General features: G+C 34.7%; 1 protein-coding gene across 1 annotated transcript; it reads left to right on the top strand.

The window, feature by feature from the left end:
- The first annotated feature begins 989 nt into the window (after window positions 1-989).
- LOC18443360 (magnesium transporter MRS2-4) lies at window positions 990-25,874 on the top strand. The gene is made up of 4 exons (XM_011628495.3): window positions 990-4,118; window positions 13,496-13,932; window positions 16,834-17,118; window positions 23,075-25,874. The coding sequence occupies exons 1-4, from the start codon at window positions 3,830-3,832 to the stop codon at window positions 23,351-23,353; spliced, it is 1,290 nt and encodes a 429-aa protein (XP_011626797.1). The 5' UTR covers window positions 990-3,829; the 3' UTR covers window positions 23,354-25,874.
- The last annotated feature ends 491 nt before the right edge of the window (window positions 25,875-26,365 follow it).

The following is a 26,365-nucleotide window of genomic DNA, read 5'->3' as shown; positions in this document are numbered from 1 at the left end:
ATGCCTTGGACCATTATGGTTTTATTAGGTCCGTGATGACTCAAGGGTGTTTAGGGTAAAAAAAAATCGTGACAAAATAAGCATGGACGTAAATTTTAAAGATTTTTGGTATTTTGTGAATTTTGAAAAAGAGACATTTTGACAAATACTCTAAAACAAATGACAATGGCCTTTTTACTGGGGAAACTGAGCCAGGACCAATACCTTCCTAGAATTAGTTCAGTATCGACTGATTCTCAATCGAGATAGGTGGCCCAATCCAAAATCATAATGGTTTTAAACAATGATTTTAATGACTGTAGACACATATTTATTAATTTGGTAAATTTTATTATTATTTTTATATTATAAACACTTAAAAAATCTTTAGGACCACACTATGCTAAAACACTTCGGACCACAAAAGCCCCATAGTCTATGTTCCTCACTCCATTATCTCTTTGCCTTTTAAACTCTCATTCAAATTTGAAAATATTCCAAAAATAGGATGAAGGTCGCGTACAATTTTGAAAACAATATGATAATTATCCATAGATAGTGAGAGTCAAAATCCCGAAATTCTAGCATACTTTGATTAGAGCGACACAAAGTGTGCTACGCAGAGAGATATACATTATGTCGCCCAGACTATTTTGTATCTATTCATTGAATCTAGTTAGTTTTAAGTCATGCCACACAGTTTGGGCAAACTAATCACGTTTGATCAGAGCGACACACTTTTTTACCACAAGAATTTTGAATTTTGAACTCAACCCAACTAGATAAGCATCCCTAACATTTTCCCCAACCACTCGGAATTCTATAAAATGACCTACATCTATCCTCTTAAGATTTGGTCAATCGGTTCTTGCTTTGAGTCTATAACTGCAGATAAACCCTTGTTAGTCTTATAGGACATCACCTCCCATTAAAGAGAACCCAACTTAAACCTTCAATCATTAGATCATGAAATCTACAAGGGGTTGTAAACAATGAGACCATTTACATTTGATATAGGGAGGTCACAATTACTTACAATCATCCAATGTAAAATCTGATAACTTAGATGTGTCACAAAGTTCAAAAAAATTTCTTTTGAACTTTAAACTTAGTCAATGAAATAAATATAGACATCTAATTTCATATCCAATGGTCAAGATTATTTGTGACCACCCTGTATCAAAGGTAAATGATAGCATTATATACTTTATCAATTTACAATCTCATTCTAACCAAAACTATGATTTGGTCAGTTTTGAAGAGAAAAAAAATGGCAAATAGCATAAACTGAAGTCACTGTCGTGATACAGGCGAAGCTTCAAAGTTTCGAGTGTCCCGAGCCAACTAGCCTGGTCATGTGAGTTCCCATTTCTCTTGTTTTTAGGTATTTCCATTTCTAATTAGATATTAGTTAATTTATCGCTTCAAGTATTTTAGTGCAAAGCTCGTGCTGGCTTTGTCAGTTATGTAATGGTGGATATGTTCATTTGAATAGATCAACCCATATATAATAATTTGATTGATCCCACGACTTCTCTATTACTTTTCAATAACGATTTTGTAGTGTCAGATTGGGAGATATGTATAAAAAAGGTAATAACCTTGAACTTTCCCTTAACTCATCCCGTGCCTTGGTAAAGGGGCTGCATTATGTTAGATAAGCAACCAACGTGAAATTTTGCCAAAAAAAATCATGAATTCTGAACCTACATTTAATAGAGCATAATGGTGAACCAAGATTTGTGTAGCCAATCCCAATTAATTAGAAAAAATGCTACGATGAAGATGAGTGTCAAATTGAAGGATTTTCACTTTAAAAATTATAAGATTTGGGCTGTAAACAATGCTAAATTCGATTATGCATAATATTGGATGTGATATTTAATGGATTGAAGTATATTACATCATTAGAAATTTTTTATTTTGAACACTATGCCTAGTCAATGATACATTTCCAACTACCTGATTTCACATCTAATGGTCAATAGTAGCCGTGTGCTCCTTGTACCAAAACTACGTGGTGTTATGGTATATATTTCAAATTAATAAGCAAATTCCTTCCATTGGGATATTATGAACTTAAATAATTTTGTAAGGAATTTAACTCAGTAAATGATATTTCCCTTATGAATTTTCTTTCCACTTTTCTATTTATAAATGTGGATGAAACCAAAGGGAGTAGAAATACACAATGCACAATCAACAAGCATATACTAAAAAATTGAAATGTAACGTCTATCATGGTGAGCAAACCTATATGACCTCTTGATTGTGATTGAACAAACAGTTAACCAACTAAAACATCTATTTTGATTCTCGATTCTAAGGCTCATTTGGTGATCTTCAAGGGAATTAAAAAAATTTAAATTAGAAAAAGGTCAACTAATTAAACAAAAACAAATCCAACTATTTAATAATTTTTCTAGTTTCAACTATTTAAAAAAAAAGAAGAAGTCAACTAATTAAAAAAAAAAACAAATCCAACTATTTAATAAAATTTTATAGTTTCAGCTACTACAGTTCATCATAATGGAAATTCTAAAATTAAGTCACAATAAATGTCTTAGGTGTCGAATAAGCATTTAAATTTAATCACACATTTTATTGACCTCCATGTACCAAATACGAATAATCTTATTGTATATTATTTATTTCAATGAATGAAAATGTTAAAACAAGGCCTACCAAACCTCATTACAAAAAGAAAAGCTGTGTCTCAAACCTCACTTAAAATTGCAATCCAGTGTCAAAAAACCTCAACTGGATCATCTCATCCTTTGACTATTGCATATGTAAAAAAAAAAAGAAGAAGGATTTCAAACCTAAAAAATAGCTCAAAAAAGAATTTTTGGCCTACAAATTTTAGAATTGGTGATGGAAATAAATTTTAGAGCCAAAACAAGGGTTTTCCAATCCTGAAGGGTTTCTTTGGACAAGATTTCAAGGTTAGGCTTTACTTTTCCGGTTTTCCTCATGTCGCCTAGGCCTTTTAGAAAGGAGAGGAAGTTTCTATAATATTTAGGTTTCATGAAAATCAAACAAAGCCTCATCTCAAATCATCGACGAGAGAAATCTCTATGATGCTCGAAGCCAAATTCCAACACAAACAATAAATTTTGAAACTAAAAAAATATACAATATTAGGGACATTTGCACACTTATTTTTAAGGATAAAATAAAATGTCTAGATATTGTGTTAAAATATATATTATTTTTTAGAGTTTGAATTTGTTTTTTTTTTTTTTCCACAAACATAATATTAAAGTCGAGATGATCGATGTAAAGACAATACTCGAATTACAATTTTTTTATCAAGTCGAGATGATCCATGTAAAAACAATGCTTGAATTACAAATTTTTTTTTATCAGTTGCTTCAAACCATTTTCCTTTCTAAATTTCCCCAAAAAAGAAAAAAAATAAAAATTTCCTAGGAGGACTTTTACCCGAGAAGTGGATCTGCAGGTTGATTCGGGGGAGGAACTCAATCCTACAGGAATGAATTCATGCACCTGGGGGAGCGTATCCTACAGTACAGAACCAGGTTGGAAATCATCTGGTAATGGAAGTATCTCCATGAAAACCTCTTCTTCCTCTTTTTGGAGGAAGAGAGGGAATGGGAGGTGCATCGAAAAACTTGATCGCTCTCGCTGAATGATTCCATGGCTGACTTCTAAATCTAAAAAAGCCCTAATTTTCACAAGAGAAGGCGGAGATGGGAGATCACAGCACTCTTATCTGCAACAAAAACCCTATAATTCCACGCCTTACAAAGGAGGGTGAGGAAGGGGAGGAATAGGAGGAGGATCAATGGCTCCTTAAAATCCCAATTTTTGGAAGGAGAAGGTGGAAATGGGAGATTCACAGCTTGAGATTTTATCCCCCATCGCCACAGCCACTTCTGCTAGGGATTTCAATGGCAGTAGCGGAATCAACAATATGAATGGCAATATAAACAATTGTAGTACTAAGGGTGGGAAGAAGAAGGGAGGGGGAGCAAGGCTATGGATGACTCTGGACGGGAATGGCAGGTCAGAGGTGGTGGAATGGGATAAGAGCGCCATCATGAAGCGCGTTTCTATACCTGCTCGCGATCTTCGAATTCTCGGCCCTGTGTTCTCTCAGTCCTCTAACATCCTAGGTATACTTAACTCTCTCTCTTTATCTATTTCTAACCATTTAACTCTCTCTCTCTCTTTATCTATTTCTAACCATTTATACTTAACTCTCTTTCTTTATCTATTTTTAAGCATTTTATGTCAGTGGTCTCTTTCTCAATCTTTGGAGTTCTTTTAGATTACTCTCTCCCTCCCTCCCCCCCCTCTCTGTGGAGTAAAATACCCATTTCTATTTTCTGATGAAGTCAAATTTGCCTGTCGGTGATTTTTCTTCTATGGGTTTTTCACTTCTAGTACCATGATTCATATTAGGTTTTAGGAAATTCCTTCCATTATGATTTTTTCCTTATTTCTTTTATATTTCATGATGATCGATCCTGGGGATGATCATTTAAAGGACGTGTTAATTATCAGCATAGTTTGCAAGATCGATCCTGGGGATGATCATTTAAAGGACGTGTTAATTATCAGCGTAGTTAGCAAGATCGGTCCTGGGGATGATCATTTAAAGGACGTGTTAATTATCAGCATAGTTAACAAGATCGATCCTGCGGATGATCATTTCAAGGACGTGTTAATTAGTCTCCGTTTAAAACACGGTTTTTTCAAAAAAATCTTTTGAAATCCCTTAACAACTCGGACTTGTTCTAAAGATCTTCAAAAAAAAATCATATTTTATTTAATAGAACCGATATAAATCCGTATTTTATCTTTTTTTCCAAAAAAAACATTTCAAAAAAACTTCTTCCCGATAATTTTATTTATTCATTAATAATATATTTGAATTTTGGTTTAAAGATGAGTACATTAATGGTGGGTGTAAACTAAGAATAATGATTTAACAAAAAATTCCATAAAAATCTTCAACTAAGTATATTGATTTAACAAAAAATTCCATAAAAATCAATGAGTTCCCTTAAATAAAGTGGACGAAAAAATACAAACAATATATTTCCAAAAAAAAAATTATAACAACCTTATATCTCAAAATAATAATTAGAATTAGAAGAAGAGTAATCCAATGATTTTTTTTTCTTTAAACCCTTAGTGTCCTAATAAAGAGCAAGAGATAGATTAAATGATACTAAAGATTTAGGTAGCTAGGAATTCAGGGTGAAATTCAAATTTGCTTTAGCATTTTGTTGTTTTTTCTATAAATTGTGAAGTTCGATTTTTTATTTTTTATTTCATTGGTGTATGCAACATCGCATTTTGCATGGACCACCATTTTACCTATTTGGGTCTTTGCGTTTTCTTTTAATAATTGCAACCCTATATTGACGGCGTTTTTTGTGTTTTTATTCTTTGAAAAATAATCATATACCTTGGTTCTCAATTGTTATTTGTTAATTGGTTCTTGTGTTTAGTATTGTTGTTGTTGTTGCAATTTATGTTCCAAATTAATCTACGATATGTTTTGTGCTATGACCAGTGTTCGCAAAATCGAACCGGAACGGTTAATCGGACATGGGCTTGGAAGCGGTTTAACCGGCCTAACCAGTAAACCGGCCGATTCAACCACTCTAACTGGGCAAGTCCCAGGTAGTAAAAAACCTGTTGAAAAAAAAAAAAAAAAAAATCTACTAAAATATGAAAAACATATAAAGACTGATTAAAACAAAACACATTCAAATGAAGTTGAAAATTAATGGAAAAAATGGATTTTAACTCATTTTATATTTTTCAAGGGCTATTTTTAAAATTTTCTAAAAGAGATGGAAAAATATAAAAATTCTTTTAGAAAATTTAAAAAATGAGTATTAATTACCAAAACAATTTTTAATCTTTACCATAATGTAAAGAATATTTAAAAATGTATTACAAATCAAATTCCTTATTTTTTAGAATTTATATATATTTTTTTTTAAATACCGGTTGATCACCCTAATCGCCCAAAACCGGAACCGGCTCCTAACCAAGCAATTTTGCGAATAATGGCTGTGACAACAAAGTAAGCATTGTTGCTGGATTTATTGAAAGTTTCAACAAAAATATTTCTCTAATGACACTAGTAAGGCTATAATAATATTGTTTAATGGCTTTAATATATATATGCAATAGCTGCAAATCATAATCCTATATTGTGTCATCTTTACATAACCGATTTTTTTACTACATTTTATTGAACCAAATCCGAAATATTCACGATTCTATAACTTACCAATATTTTTTGGTGATCCATTTTTTGACCCGATGTTTTCCTCCGACTTCTTGAAATAAAACCGATTTATTACCAATTTTTTGTGTACCGATATTTTATTATTCTTGAACTTGCTAACTATGATTATCAGACATGGCTTTCAGTGAATTTTATTGGAAGGACAACTTTTTTTTTTTTTGTTATTTTATTTTATTCCATTGGTATGACACTAGCCACTATTTCCTTTGAACTTCTTAGTACCTCTACTCATATTTGTGGTTTACATGGTTTCAAATATGTGCAAGTCCTGGTCGCATCTTCAAAAAAGGAGTGAGCATCTTGGATCATTTCATCATATCATTATCATCATAGTCTCTTTACAATTATTTGGGGTTGGCTGCATGACGCAATTCTACTCTATCAAGGGCCATACCCTCAGTAAGGTCATAAGTATCGATATTTTTTCTTGCTATTTCTAATCACTTCCTGTTGGGCCTACCCCTTGCCCTTTTTGAGCTTTATACTTGAATTAACTCGCACCTTTTAACAGGTGTTGTATTGGGTATGCGCTGCACATGGCCAGCCCGCCTAAGTCTACTTTTTCTCATCTTATCGCCTGTTGCAGCTACACTTAAGCTCTCCTGAATGTATTTATTTCGAATTTTATCCCCTTTTGTCTTACCAATCATCCTTCTCAATATCCTTTTATCAGTGGCACTAATCCGAAGGGTACGTTGTTTCTTGATCGCCCAACAATCCACCCCATAAAATAACGCTGGTCTTACAACTGTCATATAGAACTTCCCCTTTAGCTTCATTGGTATGTGGCTATCACATAAAACTCTGGTTGCACATCCCCACTTCATCCAACCAACTCTAATCCTATGAGAGACATCTTCCTCAATTTCTCCATTTTCCTGGATTATCGACCCTAAGCATCGAAAGTGCGGTCTTTTTGGTATGTTTTGACTATTAATTTTAACTACTTCCTCATCTCTACTCCTATTATTATTAAATTTGCATTTCATATACTTTGTCTTAGTCCGACTAATTTTAAAACCTTTAGATTCTAGAGCATCCCTCAAAAGTTCTAACTTTGTGTTGATGCCGATTTGGGTCTCATCGATCAAAACTATGTCGTTCGCGAATAACATACGCTACGGTACTTCTTCTTGTAGGTGCCTAGTTAAGTTGTCCATAACTAAGACAGAGTGGTATGGGCTCAATGCTGATCCTTGATGTAGACCTATTGGTCTCTCCACTAGTTGTTTGCACACTAGTTAGCGCGCCCTCATACATATCCCTCACTAAGTTGATATAGTATCTGGAGACTCTTTTTTTTTCCAACACCCACTAAATTAATCTTGAGGTACTCTATCATAAACTTTTTTTAGATGTGGAGGCTTGTTCGCTTCGCCCTAAACTTCTGAATCAGCTGCCTAAGTAGGAAAATAACATTAATTGTTGACTTCACTAGCATAAAACCAAATTGGTTTTCTGATACACTCATTTCATGCCTTAGTCGTTGCTCAATCATTCTCTCCCACAATTTCGTAGTGTGGCTCTTAAATTTGATTCCTCGATAGTTCGTCCAATTTTGTATGTATCATTGTTCTTATAAATAGGTATTGCAGTACTTTTCCTCCATTCGCCTAACATTTTTTTTGTTTTCAACACCTTGTTGAACAGCTCGGTCAGCCAGTCAATGTCAATCTCCCCCATGCACTTTTGAATCTCTTTTAGGATACCATCTGGTCCTATAGCCTTTTATATCTTCATCACATAGTTGCTGGAACCTTGTAGGAAAGGTCACGGACCCGCTCCGGAACCTCGATCCCGTGGTTGGATGGAATGTGGATCCTTGTATTGCGATCCTTGTTCCCAGCAGGTTTGAAATGCAGTTCTCAAGTTTATGACACAATGCATATGGTTTTTTCTCTATTCGGCACTGATTTATATGCACCGATTCAGGTTTGTGCCCAATGGTACTATGAACCTACGCATCATTCTCGATCCCTTAAAACATAGTATTGTGATTCTTTCCTAATGCAATCACGCTCCCTAGTGACAAGGAACGTGCTCCCTTGATATAGGATTGTATGGACGACGATCCCAACCACAAGAACCTTCCAACAATCCACTGTTCCGCAGACCTTAGCCAGCTCCTGCTCCCCGGAACGCTCTCGAGAACGCAACCACACCCGCACCTGAGAACCATGCTTCATCATCTTCAAAGCTTCTTTCACTTCTGATATGTTAATTCTACTGATGCATCTATGACCTCCGCCCTCATTTATACTAATGGTTCTTTCTACCATTGTGTTCCCATTGTGTTTGTCATTTAATAATTTTTAAAAATAATCTCTCCACCTGTCGTTGACCTCTTCATTCTTCACGAAGACCTTTTGATTGTCACTCATAATGCATTTAATATGGTATAGATCCCTACATTTTGTCTCTCTCATTTTTGCTAATTCGAAAACATCTTTTTCATCTTTTATGTTTCCTAGTTTACTGTATAGATTATCATATGCCTTAAGTTTAACGTTACTTACTATTTATTTAGCGTTTTTCTTAGCATTTTTATATTTTTAAATTTTAATCATTTTTATATATTTTTTTAAATCATTCCATTTCTTTTACATTGCGAAGTTTTAGAATATGATATTTTTTTGCTAATGGCTTTCTGAACCTCATCACTCTACTGCCAAGTTTCTTTATTGGAATTTATTTTTCCCTCTAGTTTCTCCAAAATTTATTTTGCTGTTGAATTAAGTACAGTTAGCCATATCATTCTGCATATCATCGACCTCATGTTCAGAGTTCCATTTTCATTTTTTAGCTAACTTGTCCCTAAATAAGTTTTACATAAGCTAAAACCCATATCACAAGCCATGTCCCGTATTCTTGATTTATCAACTAGGTCAGTCTAGTTGGTTCTATTCCTGATTTATCAACTAGGTCAGTCTGGTTGGTTCTTTGCACCAAGTTTCGGTGTAGCAGCTATATTTCGATCCATTCTCTTCTTCCAAGGATTTATCTATTCTATCATTTTTTAAATTCCACCACCTAATTCTTGTACACCTATTAATTTCACCCCTTCTCTTCCATCTCTTTATGCAGCGTCTATAACGACGAGCATATGTTGCGAGTAGTTTTAAACTCTTTCGTGGGATAGCCTTACAATCTTTACATGATGGTCGATCTACCTTCTTAACTAAGAAGAAATCTGTCTGGCTTTTGTAGAATCTCCTTTTATAGGTTATTAAATATTCATCTCGTTTTTTAAAGCAAGTGTTTGCCATTGCTAGGTCGTAGGCCATAGCAAAATATAAATAGCGTCACCCATCTCATTTCTTTCCCCAAACCAATATTCCCGGACTTTGCCAATTACTATTTTGTTGCCTCCATTGTGCAACAACCATTTCTCCACCACGATTTAGCACTTTCACGTTAGTAATTGATCGCAGTTACCCTTTTTTGTTTCATTTTTTTGCTTTTTCTTGATGAGTTCTATTGCAGATCCTATTCTAACTTTGTCCTCTACCTGATCCCATTGTCTATGTCTCCCTCCTAGTAGAGATTTTTCACCCCCAACACATCATTATCCAATCAAAGACTTCTTTGGTTTCATTTTGTTTTCCCTAAAATAAGCATATAAAGTTGTCACTAGTTCCCAACTTTGGTAGTCAGTGTTGGGGGCTGGCTGTTGTTCGAGGAGGTGTTAGTGGCATGTCAGATTTTTAACTCTTGCTGTCGGAAGGTATCCTTAAATTTGCTTTGCAAGATTGAATTGGAGAATCTTAATAGGACGTTGATTTGGGATCAATAGTATAAGAAGGATCAAGTTTCAGAATAAATGGACTGACTTTGTTGGTAACATATAATTCCCCTTTGTCTTGGTTAATTTGTTGAATGTAACTTCAATAGGCTTCTTTTGGTGCTCTAAGGTCTCTTGGGATTGTTATCCCTTTCACTTGTTCCCTTTTCTTTCTTCAATCAAAGATTTTAGCATGGTTCTATTCAGATGGGAGTGTGGAGCATTGGGATTGCCATGGTTGTGGATAGAGAGATATGTGGCTGCCATGCTTGGGCTTCACATTCTTGTGTTGTCTAATGGTGGACAGATACGAGTGGCGAAAAACACATCGAGGAGGGGAGTATTTGTCTAGGCTTTAATTTCAAACAAGCTGGAACTTGTCTAGAGAAACCATCTTTGAAGTGGAGGTGGGGCTGCATAGGACACAGTTTCCTTGTTGGAAGGAGGTTTGCATTCATAAAAACAATAATTCAATTATGGGTGTGAAAAATTTAAGAATGTTTAGAATGTTTATAACGACATGACAATTTAATCCTCAATTTAAAACAATGCTCACAACATTTGGAGTGTTTAGACTGTTTGGAACGGTTCTAGATTCAAATTGCTATTCTAGGTGAGAAAAAAATTCAGAGTTTTTGAATGTTTAGAAAGGCTTGTTGAGGTAATCTCAATGGATATTCCTCTTTACCCTATTGATTGGGTTCCCTAGGTGATTTATTAGTTGTTTAGTGTAAGGTAAGGTGGTTTTATTGAGGAACGTTCATTTGGGGGAGTGTCCCATATGTAGTTGTTGGATTACATTATGTTATTTGGAGATGCTACTGGAGAGCATACTTTTGACTTTCAATTAATGCCTACATGTGTGGAGATTCTTAGGTGGATGGATATTCTCAAACAGTCAGAAGTGAGAGAGAAGTGTAGTCTTAGAGCATAGTTTGAGGCTGTTTCGTGATTTGGCCGGACTGAGAGAGGTATTGTCCCTAGTTTTTCTCTAACAGAAAATAATCTCAAGGATGGCATGCGGTAAATTGTGCCTTTTATACGAATAGGGAGCTGGGTCGCTGAACCTGCTTATATTCTGAGTTGGGATGGGAGCAGCGTTTCTGGACTCGACTAAGGTGACTCGGACTAGGGTGAGTTACTCGGCCTCACCCGTAGGCTGAAGCCGAGTACCATGTTCCGATTTTCTATATCTATTATTATTTGCGACTTTATATTCTAAGCTTGCGTCTGAGTGTCTTTTTGGCCATCATACACGGCATCGCTACCTCACGTCTAAATTAAAAAAATAGACCTCTTTTGTATTATATTAAAAAGGCAACGCACTATACTAACATGCAAGGGGCAGGAATTGAGGCATTGACCTCATGTAAACACGCCTGCGCATCTTACCAGTATGATACGTGAAATCCAATGTTAAGATTAGGTATTTTATTATATATAAATCTTATTTACTATCATTATTCTTTTTTGTTAACATGACCTGAACTCGCCAGAGTTACTCGGACGCGGCCGAGGAACTCGCCTTGGCCAGGGTCCGAGTACCTTGGCTGAGTCGATTTTTTGAACGTAGGATCGGAATTTGAAAATGTTTCATTTCTAAAAAAAAAAAGAAACATTTTCATATTTCTTTTGTTGTGCTTGAGATGCTGGTTCGTGGGTGTAGTAATGGAGCAAAAATGAGAGGGAATCAAAGGGATCTTCTATTATGGTGGAAGTTGAACCCTTATGATTATGTAGAAGTACTAGAAGAAAAGGGGCAGTTTAGAGGGCAAATTTAGGTTCGATAAACTTTTGTTGTGGTATCAATGGGTCTAATCATGAAATTTGTGGAAACAAAAGAGTGCAATGGATCTTGGTAAAATCCTGAGAAACAAAGTTGAATCAGGAGTCAGAAATTGGAGAAACAACTTGAGTCACAACATTGGGTCTGACGCTGGTGACTTCAATGTTTGCTTCTACCTTTTGTACGGAATCCCTAATAAAAGTACTGATAACTAATTTGTTGTTTTTTGCACTATTAAAACATGATCTTTTACATTATATGCATGTGCAACAGAAAGATTTCACGAGCATAGACCATAGAGACATGTACAACATACTGACCTGACTAATAGACATGCATCCCCAATCTCATGGAAAAACATTTTAAATCATGGACATGTGTATGGAATTTGGACATTTGGCACAGACTACATGGCCTCGTGCTCTTACATGAAAAATAATTTAACACATGCCTCGAGACACCTTCTGGAAGTGTCACCTGTCATGTCTAAAGTGGTGACTTTGTGTCAGTTTAGACATGTGTCTAGCACAGATTGTGTGTAGGCATGTATTCTAATATCCAAAAATGCAAACATGATGCTATAGACATTGAAACATTGATTCACCCATTCTAATTCGACATATAGGCCTTAGATGTTCACATCTTGCCCCCAGATGTCAATAATTTGTTGACCAGATCCTGTGCATTTTTATTTAATTTAAATCAGTTAGAAGTTGCCTGATTGGGAGAAATTGGAGCTACCAATTCTCAAGTCGCCTGCCTCTGGGTTAACTTGTGTCTAGCAACTCAATTCCAGTTCAACTGACATTTCAAATTGGGGTCAACATCATCAACCGGTTTCATGCCTATGTGATACATACAGAAATATATTCCCCTCCTCACTTTTTATCATATAATATAATAACTACTTGTTGATCCACAGAAGAAAACGAAATTTCCCCTCTACCTGTTTCTTATAATGAAGCACATTTACTGCATATCAATGCCCAACAGGTTCCAAATCTTTATTTCTCTTGTCTATATTAATTCCTAGAGAAACTTGGGTTTAGGGGGCTTATTGATGATTCTATTGAACACTCTAGTGACTTCCCACTATCTCAGATTATGGGTTTGTGTAGGTTATCATGCTAATTATTTTATATTAAGAACAATGGTTTCATGCGGGCTGGACTGCATTTGTACAATATGCGGTCCAAAGTTATAAAGCATCCATCTTAAAGATGGACGCAAATAGGTGGTCCATCTAAAACCAATTGTAAGTAATAGTCCAAATGTTTTCTTAATATAATTATTATTTCTAGTTTCCAAAATTTATTTATTTTTTCATATTCATAATCTCCATGTTAAATATTATATATTCTCTAAAAATTAGGATCGAATTATATTTCAAAAATATATTTATTGCCAAGCCTGCATTTCTACATGTGCGGGCTTGGCCGCATGCTAACTGTGTCCTTATTAATCTAAAATGAACATGTTTTTTTTTGAGTGAAGGTGACTATCTAAAATGAACATGTTTCATGCAATTTTCAGTTTCCCTTAGTACTTATGTCGGCTAACCACTGCTTTTTTCTATTTTAAATTTTGAGAGATCACTGCTTATTTGGCGAAGAGAACTTTTTCTTACTGTATGTTACTGTGGGTAATCATGCAGCCAGAGGGAAGGCCATGGTTGTCAATCTAGAATTCATAAAGGCTATAGTTACCGCTGAGGAAGTGCTGCTTTTGGACCCTTTGTGCCAAGAAGTTCTTCCTTTTGTGGATCAACTGAGGCAACAATTTCCTCTTAAAAGCCCATATAGGATCCAAGAGTGTGGCGACGATAAAAATATCCCCTTAACAACTGTTGGGGAATGGTTGCCTGTTCCTGAGGCTGCTGAAGGTCTACAATGTGAACTTCCCTTTGAGTTCCAAGTCTTGGAGATTGCGTTAGAGGTTGTTTGTACCTATTTGGATTCTAGTGTGGCTGATCTTCAGAAGGAAGCATATCCTGTGTTGGATGAACTAGCTAGAAATGTCAGCACTAAAAATCTGGAGCGTGTTCGTAGTCTAAAAAGCAATCTTACTCGTCTTCTTGCACGTATACAGAAGGTATGCTTAACTTGAAATCATTCTTGCCCTCATATTCTTTTATTTTCAGTAACTTGTCAACCTCTTTTCTGATAAAGGGAAATTATTTGCACTATGCTTTTTTGCTTGTGAGAAGTTATAATGATATTGGGAAGTGTTTTCTTGACAATATGTTACATTTATATTTTTCCCCATGTTGGGAGGTTTTAATTTGGACTTTCATGAGGTGCTTGCTTGAAATATATATGGACTTTCATAAGATGCATGTGATTGGGTATATTTAGAATTTAGAATTCACATGGAGAGTATTTCCTCCATGTCTTCATTGTCACTGAGAAATCCATGTTGGGTTTAGGGACTGAATGAGATAGGCTCTACTTGTATTATGATTAGGTATTGGAAAATAAAGACTTACATTATGGAAGTCATTTCTCTTCATTTTTGGTTTAGCATGCCTAAGGGATAATTTACTGTGGCACAAGATATTATAGTTTACCTGATAAGAATGACAAGAATAAACATATAAAAATTACTACCCCAACACTTGAGATTTTCTTTGGTGTAGTGGCACCCCTTGAAACGCTTTTAGACACTTGCATGTACGCATCAATGATGTCAATAGATTTTAGTATCGTGTCAATACTTTTTCGTAATGTATCTTATATAATAAAAAGCATTGACGTTTAATGGGTAGACTAGCATGCTGTTGGCTTTTCTATCTAGGGTTTGATCCCTACTCGATGATGTGGAGCATCATCAACATGACACTTCATTCCCCCTTTCTTTAAAATTTCCTTTTGGAAGAGAGGGACTCTCCTTTTTTTTGCTTCTTAATCGAATAGTAGAACCAGACCTTTGTCTATCTCTCTCTTTCATGTTCGTGAGCTTACCATGATGCCAAATCTTTATGTTGAATGTCATAATGTTGTGATGACATTCATTTTTCCCGTTGAAGCCTGCTGCTTCACCGATTGAGCCTCTATCTTGTAACCCAGTGAGTCTATGTGAATGAGCAGAGGTTGTTTCGATGTAGCTAGTTGCAATTGATGGTCGCAAGAGTTTGGTTGATAGTTAAGAACATATAAGTTAATTTATGCTGTGATTTATTAAGTCTTTGTGCATGCAACTTGAGACTCAAGGAAAGATTTTGATCTGGCTGTATCCTGGGGTTGAGTTTACTAGGGACTCTATTGCATCTCGGAATTGTACCGAGTAGGGGGTGATCAACGTTTCGAAGAAAATGAGCTCCTCTCGTGTCTCGAGATCCCGGACATTCGTAGTCACTCTTTATAACCTCCAAAACCTGATCTAATTCATATGGGAATTCGATTGGTATTTGGAGCATTTTTATTGCCAGATATAACCTCCAAAATCTGTTTTAATTTTTACATGAATTCGACTGGTTCTAGGAATGTTTCTGATAGTTTTCTTTTGATACTAATCCCGGATAAGAGGAGGTGCTGCCGAATTTGGCGATAGTGAAAACTGTGTTAACATCTTCAATAAGATGTTCAGAACAAAGAAAATACCAGAATGGAAAAAAAGTAGTTTGGAGAGCATTCTTCTTGAAAATTTGGGTCTATAGTGCTCATATCTGCGTGCATGGATAGACCATTCAATAAGGTGTGAAAAATGTGCAGTTAGGTATTCTAGGTGCAGTTTCAAGATGTAAGGATATCTATTTCTATCCTGTTCACTGAGTTAGCCAGATGGAAGGACTCTAAACTTACACAATGGTTTTCTCTGATTTTTAACTTCAATGAAGGGAAAACATGCTTGAGTTATGGAGCGAGGGATGTTAAAAAGAAGTGGAGTTTCTTTCATGCAATCCTACCACCAAAACTACCATTAAATCACAACCACTAAAAAAGATTTAGTTTCAAAAAGAACAGTACTATAAAGGTTATATTGCCTGCAAAACTTGTTCTTAGCTTTCACTGCAGTGACAGTTATCCTTTTGGATTGAGTATCTTAGGCAGCCTCTGGGCTTTTATCTAAAAGATGACATGGTGTTTTGACTTTTGATGATTCATATAATGGCTATTTTGGCAAGTGTTCTGTATTCTGTACTATCATTTTCTGGCCCAAATTTTAATGCCATGGCTTTGATCACCTATGCATATTTGAATTTCGGACTCTTGAATGCAGGCAAGTCAAAAGTGCTTCTTCATAAAAGATCTGACTCAGTTGTTTTTAGATACATATGCGTGATTAAGCTTTTCAGAACTGAAGTCCTGCGGCTTGACAATCAGATTCTATTTAGAGCAATTGTGTCACCAAATGAGTCATAAACCAATTCAAGGCGAGTGAAGAACTTGATATTGTGATGATCCATTTTTGTTGCAGGCACATTCAGAAAAATAATATTTCACTGACCATCATTCAGGAGCTTGAAAACTTTGGAATTTTTAATTCTAATAAAAAAGATGAAGAAAATTGCCAATTTATCCGTATATCTAGTGCCGGAAAGATAACCAAATATTTATGACATGTAATGCAATTTAGATTGAAAAACTGCAATGTATATAGATTAGTTTTTTATGAAATATTCATGAGAAAATATATTTTTATATTAAAGCAATTTTTTGTTTTTAATCTTGCTGATTCTTGTGAATATTTGCAAGGGGCATTGTGATTGAACTTGGGACAGGCTTGAGTAGACTGTCAGCAAGCTATCATTTGTGCTTTGAAAATCATATCCCTTTCTTCGCAAGGAAGAAAGCAGAAGTTAATTCAGTTTCCATGTTTAACTGTTACTGTTGTGTTCAATTTTACACATCTTGTTGGTACTTTACCCCAGAGAGGGAGGAAGGGGCGTTCAGGGGGGTTGAGAGAGAGAGGAAAAAAAACAAAACAAAGCATTTTCTTGAATGTGGATTTGTGGTTTCCTTCATGAAACACTTGAAATGTGATAAATAACAGGTTAGGGATGAATTGGAGCACCTTCTTGATGACAATGAAGATATGGCCCAACTGTACTTAACTAGAAAGCATTTTCAGAACCAGCAATTAGAATCTACTGCTGCAGTAGTAGGTTCATGTAGCCTCACCATGACGCTAAGCCTGCCTAGGCTTGGTGAGAACCTTCATAGTACTGCAACTCTTGTCACTAGTGCTCATTCTGATGACAATGATGTGGAAGATTTGGAGATGTTGCTTGAGGCATATTTCATGCAGCTTGAAGGGACCCGTAACAAAATTCTCTCTGTAAGTACTTTATTGTTTATTTATTTATGTTTGCCGCATATAGTGAGTAATATGTTATATGTTAACACACACACACATATTCTTCATGTTTAGCTGTGACAAAGGGAAATTGTGATTTGTGGGATTTTTTTTTCTCCAGTATAATTGTTCAATTTGATGCTTCACTGATTCGTTGGTTATGCAAAATGTTTTGTTATGTTACAATTACGTTAGACTTCTTTTTTTACATTAGATTTCTTGGGCTGAGAACCCTTGTTTGTTAATCATTCATTTGATCAAAAAAGAAAACCTTGGTTGATAGAATGAGCTGACATCATAACATAGTCTCTGCTTCTATTTCATTTATATAGCGTAAAAGGAAAACCCATGTGCTGCAATGTGTTTTTTGTGATGACACAGCAATTGTTGGTTGTTGCTACTGGAAATTCCACTTGCTGCTTCAATAGAATTAGAGAGAAAATGTGCAAAGCACTTTATCATTTTAATGGTTTCTTAGTACATGTCTTTAGCCCCTATTTCTGAAGTTTGAGTCTTTTAAGGTAACTGTGGTTTAGAATAAGGCCATAAATTTATGCTGAGGCTCTTGGGAATACTTTCTTTTGAATAATGAAATCAACCACCACTAAATTTTCATGAAAAACAAGTACAGTTTTGTTAGGCTACTCCCTCTTGTGGAGTATTGCCTTAATCTATTCAACATTCATTTGTCACTAATGACCCTTGCTTTGTAATACAAAAACTTGTTGAGCCATGGCATTTTTATCATTAGTGATTGGTAGAATAGATATTTTTATATGAAGATAATAACCTTGGGCACATATAGTATATCTCTGGGGGAGTCTAGTTTATATTTAATCCATTGGCCAGAAGATCTGCTTGGGAGGATTTTTTCAAAATTTAAAATTTTCAGAACCACCTACAATCACTAGATGATTATTCTCAAAATAACAAGCTTGAAATTTGAATTTTCTTATACTTAGATCTCACCCTTTAAAAATTGGATGGTCTCTATTAAATACTGAGACATTATTTTTTCAGGTGCATAGAGGGTGCAATTAGGATTTTTTTATTTTTATTGAGGTTAATCTATGGGTTGAAGAGGTTATATATCCCCTAAAAAAATCTAGGGTCCTAAAATTGATCTTAGGTGGGGTTTGCATGAGGGAGTAAATGGACATTATACTCCGGAGGGAGTATAATATTTTTTGGCATTAACATTTTATTAGCTGTTGGAAAGCAATTAATACTCCATATGGCCCTATGTGGATGATGTCATATCCCATGCAAATGATGTCATTATCTACTATAGTTAATGAATAGTTTTGGATTTCTCAAAGGTTTCTGCTTTAACCTTGATTAATTACTTAAAAGACCCTTAGACAAAAACTTATTACATTGTAGAGTAAGGATATCATCATCATTATCATCATCATCATCATCATCATCCAAGCCTTATCCCAATTCCCAACTATTTGGGATCAACTATAGGAATCTTGTTGCACTATTCTGCTATATCAAGGGCCATACCCTTAGCCAGACCATTGAGTAAGTTTATCAATTTTCTAAAATGTTGAGTAAGTTAAGGAAATACTCCATGAGAGGGAGTAGCCTAACAAAACTTAAAACATGTATGAGAAAAATACTTAATGATCTTACAACTAATTAGACTTAAGTCATGAAAAATCACTCTTATAGGCAGTTTTCCCCTTTTTTAGTGCGACATGGGATTTACAACTGGTAACATTGCCTCCAGGATAATTCCCTCATAAAAAGAAAATGCATTGCCTCCAGGATGCAAGAAGCCCAATTACTTTATTGTTTTTGTACTTGTACAATTAAATACACCCTTAGAACTAAATACTTTGCTAATATGCCTAAAAAGATAAAACAACAATAATATTTTGTAACTTACAAAATATTAGCAATTCTTAAAATATCTCTTTGAAGATTTTTCCTCTCCCTTTAAAGATTATAGTAAATCTCTCTATAGAGAACTTTTATCCTAAAAAGGTATAACGTAGTTGTTGGGATTGGAAATGGGAGGGGGGATAGGGTCTGCGGGGTTGTGAAGGTTAGAGGATCCTTATGGTTGGGAGTACTATCCCATACCCATACAATACATAACTTAGGATCGAGATCCCCAAATATTCGGGTTCGAGATCCCAACTTTTTGGGGATCTTGCTCTATGATCTAGGACTAAAATGAGGGATCTCTTTACTAGTAGCCAATTGGCAATACCAAGTATAGTTGCATTGTTAGCTGGCTATAAATAAAGAAAATCATCTTTGGTCACTATCTTGGTCTTTAATGTGGGGATCAAGATCCCTAACAAATGGAATCGAGATCCTTAACAATGAGCATTGAGATCCACAATCCGAAAATGGATATCCCTTGAAGATCATTTTCCTAGAGAGAGGGAGATCCCAATTACTATGGTATAAATTTTTCTAATGTTAAGGGTAACATTGGTATATGAGGGGCTAGAGAGAGAGCGTTTAAAACAAGGCTAGAGAGGGAATATTTAAACGAACCTTTTGATAATGATTTTTGAGCTTGACCTATGATCCCCTCCCCTTTTATAGAAAGTTGAGGACCACAAATGAAAAGGTTCACCCCCTGCCTTTTAATTTGGTAAGATATATCTATTGTCCAAAAATTAATTATTTTCAAATGGTTTCTTAGGAGGCCAATAAATGTTTATATTTTGTCGTCTTTTACATGTTTGTATGTCATAAAAGATAAAATTAAATTCTATAAAATTCCTCAAAAATTATGGATGGTTTTACAACTTATAAGCATCCTATACTCATTTAATTTTTACAACTTGTTAGCACCCTATACTAATTTAAAGTATATTAAACTAATTTATTATTTTGAAATTAACACTTAATATCTGGCATATGGAAAATCTAGTATATAAAGCAAATGATGGAATCATTGCAGTAGATTATGTGAAGCCCAAGGAAATGATTTTTGAGAACATCGAGGTGGAAAGGGCTGAGATTCACCACTTAAGCTCCCTTCATGGTAACCTAACCTAGCACAATGGAGATCCCGGGTACAAGGTTCAATGGGAAGACACAATTCATTCGGTGCTCGTTTTGGATGCAGTAACAAATGAGCTTATCCCTGAGGTATAGTTAGTGAAAGTACTCTTCTGGTATAAGGATGAGTATATCAATACTCTTAGTAAAATCCATAACCAAATATGCATTGGTGTGTATAAACTTGTTATAAGGGCACCTTTTATGAATTTACCTATGTAAGAGTGGCAGTAAAGACCACTTCCTATTAGATATACGGTTCTATCTTAGGAGCACTTCTGAACACCGGGATAAAGCACAAAGCCTATACAAAAATGCGTTGGCTTTTAAAAATACGTTTCAATACTGAAAAGAGTGTGTGTGTGGTACTACACACTTTTCTTCAAAAAAGTGCGTGGTATGTATCAAGCCATGTTATTAAGGGTCTTAGTTCCTTAAGCTCCTAACAATTCATGGTACATTACACTATCTATAGGTTCAAGTTCATGAGGTATCTTTAGTTGTGCGCAAAATTTTTGTGATATTTCCAAATTAAATTATAAATTTTATCGTTGTTATTTTGAAATGAAGTGGGCAATGTAGATATTTAAAGTGCTTATATCAAAACAATAAATTATTTGATTAAATTCTAATTGAGCACATGATGCTCCTAAGTTATAAAAACACTCTGATTTTTTGAGAATAATTTGAAATTCATCTGAATTTTTTATAACTTACAAAACATTAGGACCAGATTGGAGCTTTTATCCTAATTAACCATTTGAAAACCGTTAGCTTTTGTACATTGAATATTTACCTTTTCAAATTAAAAGGCACCACAAGGGGGTGTACCTTTTCATTTGTGGCCCCTCACTTTCTATTTAGAGGGGCATCATGAATTGTACTAAAAAATCATCATCCAAAATTTCTTTTGAATATACTCTCTCTAGCCTGTTTTTAAATGATCTCTCTCTAACCCTTGTATATCTATATTACCTTTTAGAATCAAGGTTCTTTTTGGAGAGATTTATTAAGAGTTTTCAAGGGAGATGAAAATTCTTCAATGAGGAGATATTTTCAAGGATTGCTAATATTTCTTAAGTCACATAACATTGTTGGTATTTTATTTTATTAGGAATATTAGAAAGTAATGGTGTATTTAATAGTGCAAGTTAAGTAAAACCACAATTAATTAATTGGGCTTGAATTCCCGAGGCAGTGTCGCCTGTTGTAAATCCTTGTTTCACTAACAAAGGGGACATTTGCCTTCAAGCGATTTTTCATGCCTCAAATCCATGTCCAATTAATTGTAAGATTATTAAGTGTTTTCATGTACTTGTTTTTCTTGAATTAGTGGTTGATTCATTATTTTAAAATGATTTTCCAACAATTTAACGGCAATTGTGATTTTTTTGTCAATGGAAGCCAATGAAAAACTCAACCATGATTATGTCAAATTGGATCAAATCTTTAGAATTGGTTTATATACTATTCACCTAGTACAACACCTGTTAGGAGGTACGAGTTAGCTCAAGTAGAAGGCTCAAAAAACGCAAGGGGTGGGCCCAAAAGGATATGGTAGTGAGAAAATATATAGAGATTTATGGCCTCACTGAGGGTATGGCTGTTAATAGAGTATAATGTGGACGAGGATTCGTGTTGCTGACCACAATTAGTTGGAAAAAGGTTCTGATGGTGATGATAAATACTGCCTACTACATTTCCTATTGTTACCAATAGTTCCAACATAGAAGAGGTGAATAAGACAACAAAATGGGAGAATGATGATTATATGTGCCAAGGAAATATACTCAATCCTCTCACCGACTGATTATATGATGTGTACCCCATCTATTGCAAAATAATTATGGGATTCTTTCAAAGAAGAATTTGCAATAGAGGATGCCGGAAGTAATAAATTTTTGGTTAATCGTTTCATTGATTTTAAGATGATTGATGACACACCTGTCCTTGGAACCATTCCTAAAATAATTGTCATTGGTTGTCAATTTTTTTGCAAATGACATTTCTTGGAAGGAATATCATGGTAATTTTAAGCATATTGATAACTTTAAAAAGCTCTTGAAACATATTCACGTATAGGAGGAAACCCATTTCCGAGACAAGATGGAATTAGATACAGATATCGCTTCAAGGCGCACTTGGTAGAAGGCAAGGGAGGAGGAAATCCCAAGCCAAATATAACTTTGAACAATAAGCTAAATTTCAATAAGAATACAAAAGGGAAAAAAGGCAAAGCTAAGAAAGGATAATGCTACTTTTGTGAGAAACCAGGCCACTATGTAAGAGAGTATAGAAAAAGAAAGAACCAACAGTCTCATTCAAAGATGGCTGATGTGGTTGAGAAGAAGATTGTAACAATGTCTTTTTTTTAATAAAGGTAACTTTTGTATAATGTCACTCCCTATTTATGAAGATTCTCTACAGTCACGTGACTTGCACCTTTAACCTTTAATAGATCTTATGCTATGTATAGCGGTACAATAGAATTCTTGAAGGGGAAATTTTAAAAGTAGTCCCCTTATAAAATCCATACTAGAGATGGATTTTTGGATCTAAATTTTTTACAGGTTGATAATCTTGACCACCATAATCATGAATCTAAAAACAAAAAGGAATTTAACCTTAAATGTAGCTTATTTTAAATGAACTAAGATTAAGTTTCTTAAAGTAAAGTTTAAATTTATCTATTTTTAACGTTTAAAATCGATTCTTTTCAAATTCATGATCATGGTGATGAAGATTATCAACTGGTAAAGTTTTAGATCCAAAATCTATCTTTAAGAAGGACTTTTAGAAATAATTCGTACTTGATTAGGCGCCTTGATGGAAACAACAAGACCCTATCCTTTCTTGAAAGTTTCACAGTTCTGACACAAAAATTTGAACTTCTACTCAATGAATCCTATAGGTGCGGGAATACATTGACAACACAGAGGACTATGTCAACATCCAACTTGACAATCAACGAAACGAACTCATCCAATTTCAGCTAATATTGACCATCGCTTCCTTTGCCGTTGCTATAGACACTGTGATTGCAGGTTTCTTCGGGATGAATATCCCCTGCAAACTGTACCATGTTCAAGGTCTCTTTGTCCCCTTTGTGGGAGGCACTTCCTCAGCATGTGTATTGCTCTTCTTATTCATGCTAGGATATGCCAAATCAAAAAAGCTGCTCAGTTCATAATCAGTTCATGTATTTTTTTTTAGTATATATATATATATATATATATATATATATAGAGAGAGAGAGAGAGAGAGAGCGAGAGAGAGCGAGAGAGAGTCACATGATAACAGACACTGATTGTATGATTTCTTTGGATCAAGTTCTTGTCAATTTACCACTCTGTAATAATACCTGAACCAGTGGTGTTTAAATGTCAGAGTATTCAGTTGGCCTTCAAGAGTGGCCTGATGGTCTTGTCTTTAATGTAAAAGTGGGTTTAATACCCTTTTTTGAATGCTCCATTTGAAGTGCTGTTTATCTCTCGTCTTTTCTTTGAATGCTTCATCTCAAGAGCTGCCTTTTGTGAGCTCTCAGCTGCTATTCTTAGAAGTGGAAAAACCATGTTCTATAAGAATGATGACTTGGGAAAAATGATTATTTAGTTTTGTGCGGTGTCTTAACATTGAAGCTACAGGTAGATTCTAAGACCTAAGGGTCTGCTTTGTCCACATGTTGCATGCTCATATGAAATATAAATATGTGAGCAATGATCCCAACAATTGATCTATTTATAATTCTAAAACTTGAGAGCTCGTATAAGATCAAGTGGAGATTGTAGTTGAAGTTGTACAATAATAGCATTTTAGTTTCCACTGAAGAAAAATTCCTAAATGTTTTTAGTAACTACTCTCCAGTGTTGACATTGGACCTTGAAGAGCTTTTATAATACTGTGGAACTAAACTGATATCATTTACTCATTCTTTGAAACTAAATTGCGATCATTTTATACATTACACTATTATTGCTGTCGACTCTGTATTTGTATCTTGTAAAACTGGGAACTGAATGAAATTTCAGTCCAACTTATTTAGAAAGCATTATCCTAGTGACAATTATCATTATTAGTGGGGAGTTCCATCAGGCTACTGTCATCTCTTTTAATTTGGAAACTAGTAATATAATTGCTATTCAACATAATAGCTTCGACTTGCATATTCATTGTCAGTTCCTAAAAAATTACTGCTCATTTTTTTTGTTGAGAATTTGGAGTTGTTTTTAAGTAAACTAGGTTTCTTTTCAAATTCAAGTTGTGAGTTAGCTTTTAGATTGCATATATTATTATTGGGAAAGGTTCTGGTTCTTATCATTGTAACATGTGATATTGTGATACATGCATTTAAAAGATATCATCAGAGCTATCGTCGACATTAAATTTATCATGATCTGAGGATTTTTTTTTTTGGGTAATTACTGAAGATTTAGCATTATGAAGAGAACTTTGGGGGGAATTCATCCTGTGTTTTAGATGTTTTATTAAAGATAACCTCAACCGCACAAGCCAATTATCAGCCTGGCAAATTTCTTTCAAGTACTTCTTTTATTAAAATTATGATGAACCATGATTTACTTTGAATTATTTGAGATTGTATATTATAAGGCCATTTACTTTTGGTACAAGAAGGCTACAATAACCCCTAACCATCAACCATCAAAAGTGAAATCTATCACCTTAAGATCTGGTCTTAATATTTGGATAATTTTCTTTTGGACTTATTTTCATGCAACTTTCTTTTGATTTTCTTTTATTTTATATTTTATCAAAGTAAAAAAGTGTTTTTTTATCAAGATTGGGACCAATTGTATATATATTTTCTTCCATCTCCTTTTTCTTTGGATTCTTATGAATTTGGATTAATTGGACCTATATTCGTACTCCCATTGGAATTTTCTTTTATTTACATTTATACATCCTAATATCTGTCTTTCTATATAAAGAGAATCACATAAAAATCTCTCTAAATATTATACTGTCAATGTGTGTCAAGTTTGGGACTTGGTAATATGAGAGAGAGAGAAAATCAAATTCACAACGTATTACAATCCATTCACCAAAGCCTAGCACAACAACAAAAATAAGAATAAGAAAACTTAAAACAATGGCCGGAATCTGACACACTGAAACACCCTATCCCTTACCAATCGCCTCACTATGCATGTAAATATATCAAATATCTTACTTATAACCACTAATAAAGAAACATAACTCTAAATGTTCTCCGGAATCTGCGACACAATACCAAATGTTCGACGGAATCCGACACAAACTAAGCCAACACACAAAACACAACTTCAACTAAGAATCACATTACAATTTATTGAATAGAAAGAGTGCTAGAGTAGAGAGAAGGGAGGAAGCCATGTAGAGAGAGAAAGTGGAGGGCATGGACGGAATTGCGAAATTCGGCAGAGGTGAAGGAGAAGGAGAGAGGGAATAAGGCTGTGGTGGTAGTGGGAACGGGTAGCTTGGGGGGAGTGCTGGTGGGCTGCCATATGGCATGTCGCCAAGAACCCTAACAATGAGTCTTTGGCCCTTTTGGCAATGAGAGGGGATTCCACTGATGAAGAAGAAGAGGCCTGGCCTTGTGAGGTTGAAGACGGTCTCTCCATCATTGTAGAGAGAGAGAGGATTAGTAGAGTTGCATTTAGAGTAGTCCTCTTGGCTCACCACAAGGAGACAGTCTGGCTCTTTGTACTTGAAGTCTGCAAAATTAACCCATGTGTTACATGATATATACCCTAGAGATTGTATACTTTGGTGGGAGCACTTCATTGATTCACTCCCTTATTTAAAACCCATTTAGAATTGTTTTTCGAACCCCAAATTTTGAGGATGTGACACGCAATCAACCTTAAAAAATGAAGAAAAATAATATAAAATAATTAAAGTTAAAAAAAATGAACATTATTATGAATGTACTTGGAGAAAATAATGTCATAGCATCGAATAGAGATGGTCCTTTTGGATGGGCAAATCTAAGTGTTTAAGAGCTCAAAATCCAAATATTTTTTAATTGAACTTATGAAAAACAAAAATAAATTAATTACAGTTAAAAAAAACATTATGAATGTACTTGGAGAAAGTAATGTCCTAGCATTGAATAGAGATGGTCCTTTTGGATGGCCAAATCTAAGTGTTTAAGAACTCAAAATCCCGAACTGTTTTAATTGAACGTTAATTTTTAGTGATTGGT

Source organism: Amborella trichopoda, chromosome 5, assembly GCF_054954075.1.
Source record: "Amborella trichopoda isolate Santa Cruz 75 chromosome 5, AtrichopodaSantaCruz75HAP2 v2.0, whole genome shotgun sequence".
NCBI lineage: Eukaryota > Viridiplantae > Streptophyta > Magnoliopsida > Amborellales > Amborellaceae > Amborella > Amborella trichopoda.
The sequence above is the reverse complement of the archived record's forward strand: the minus strand, read 5'-3'. Positions and strand labels throughout refer to the sequence as shown.

Bases quoted from the DNA above. Each gene is read 5' to 3' on its own strand.
- LOC18443360 (XM_011628495.3), top strand. From the start codon at position 3,830: ATGGGAGATTCACAGCTTGAGATTTTATCCCCCATCGCCACAGCCACT. The intron at 4,119-13,495 runs GTATACTTAACT...GTAATCATGCAG, and splicing joins TCAGTCCTCTAACATCCTAG to CCAGAGGGAAGGCCATGGTT. The intron at 13,933-16,833 runs GTATGCTTAACT...GATAAATAACAG, and splicing joins TTCTTGCACGTATACAGAAG to GTTAGGGATGAATTGGAGCA.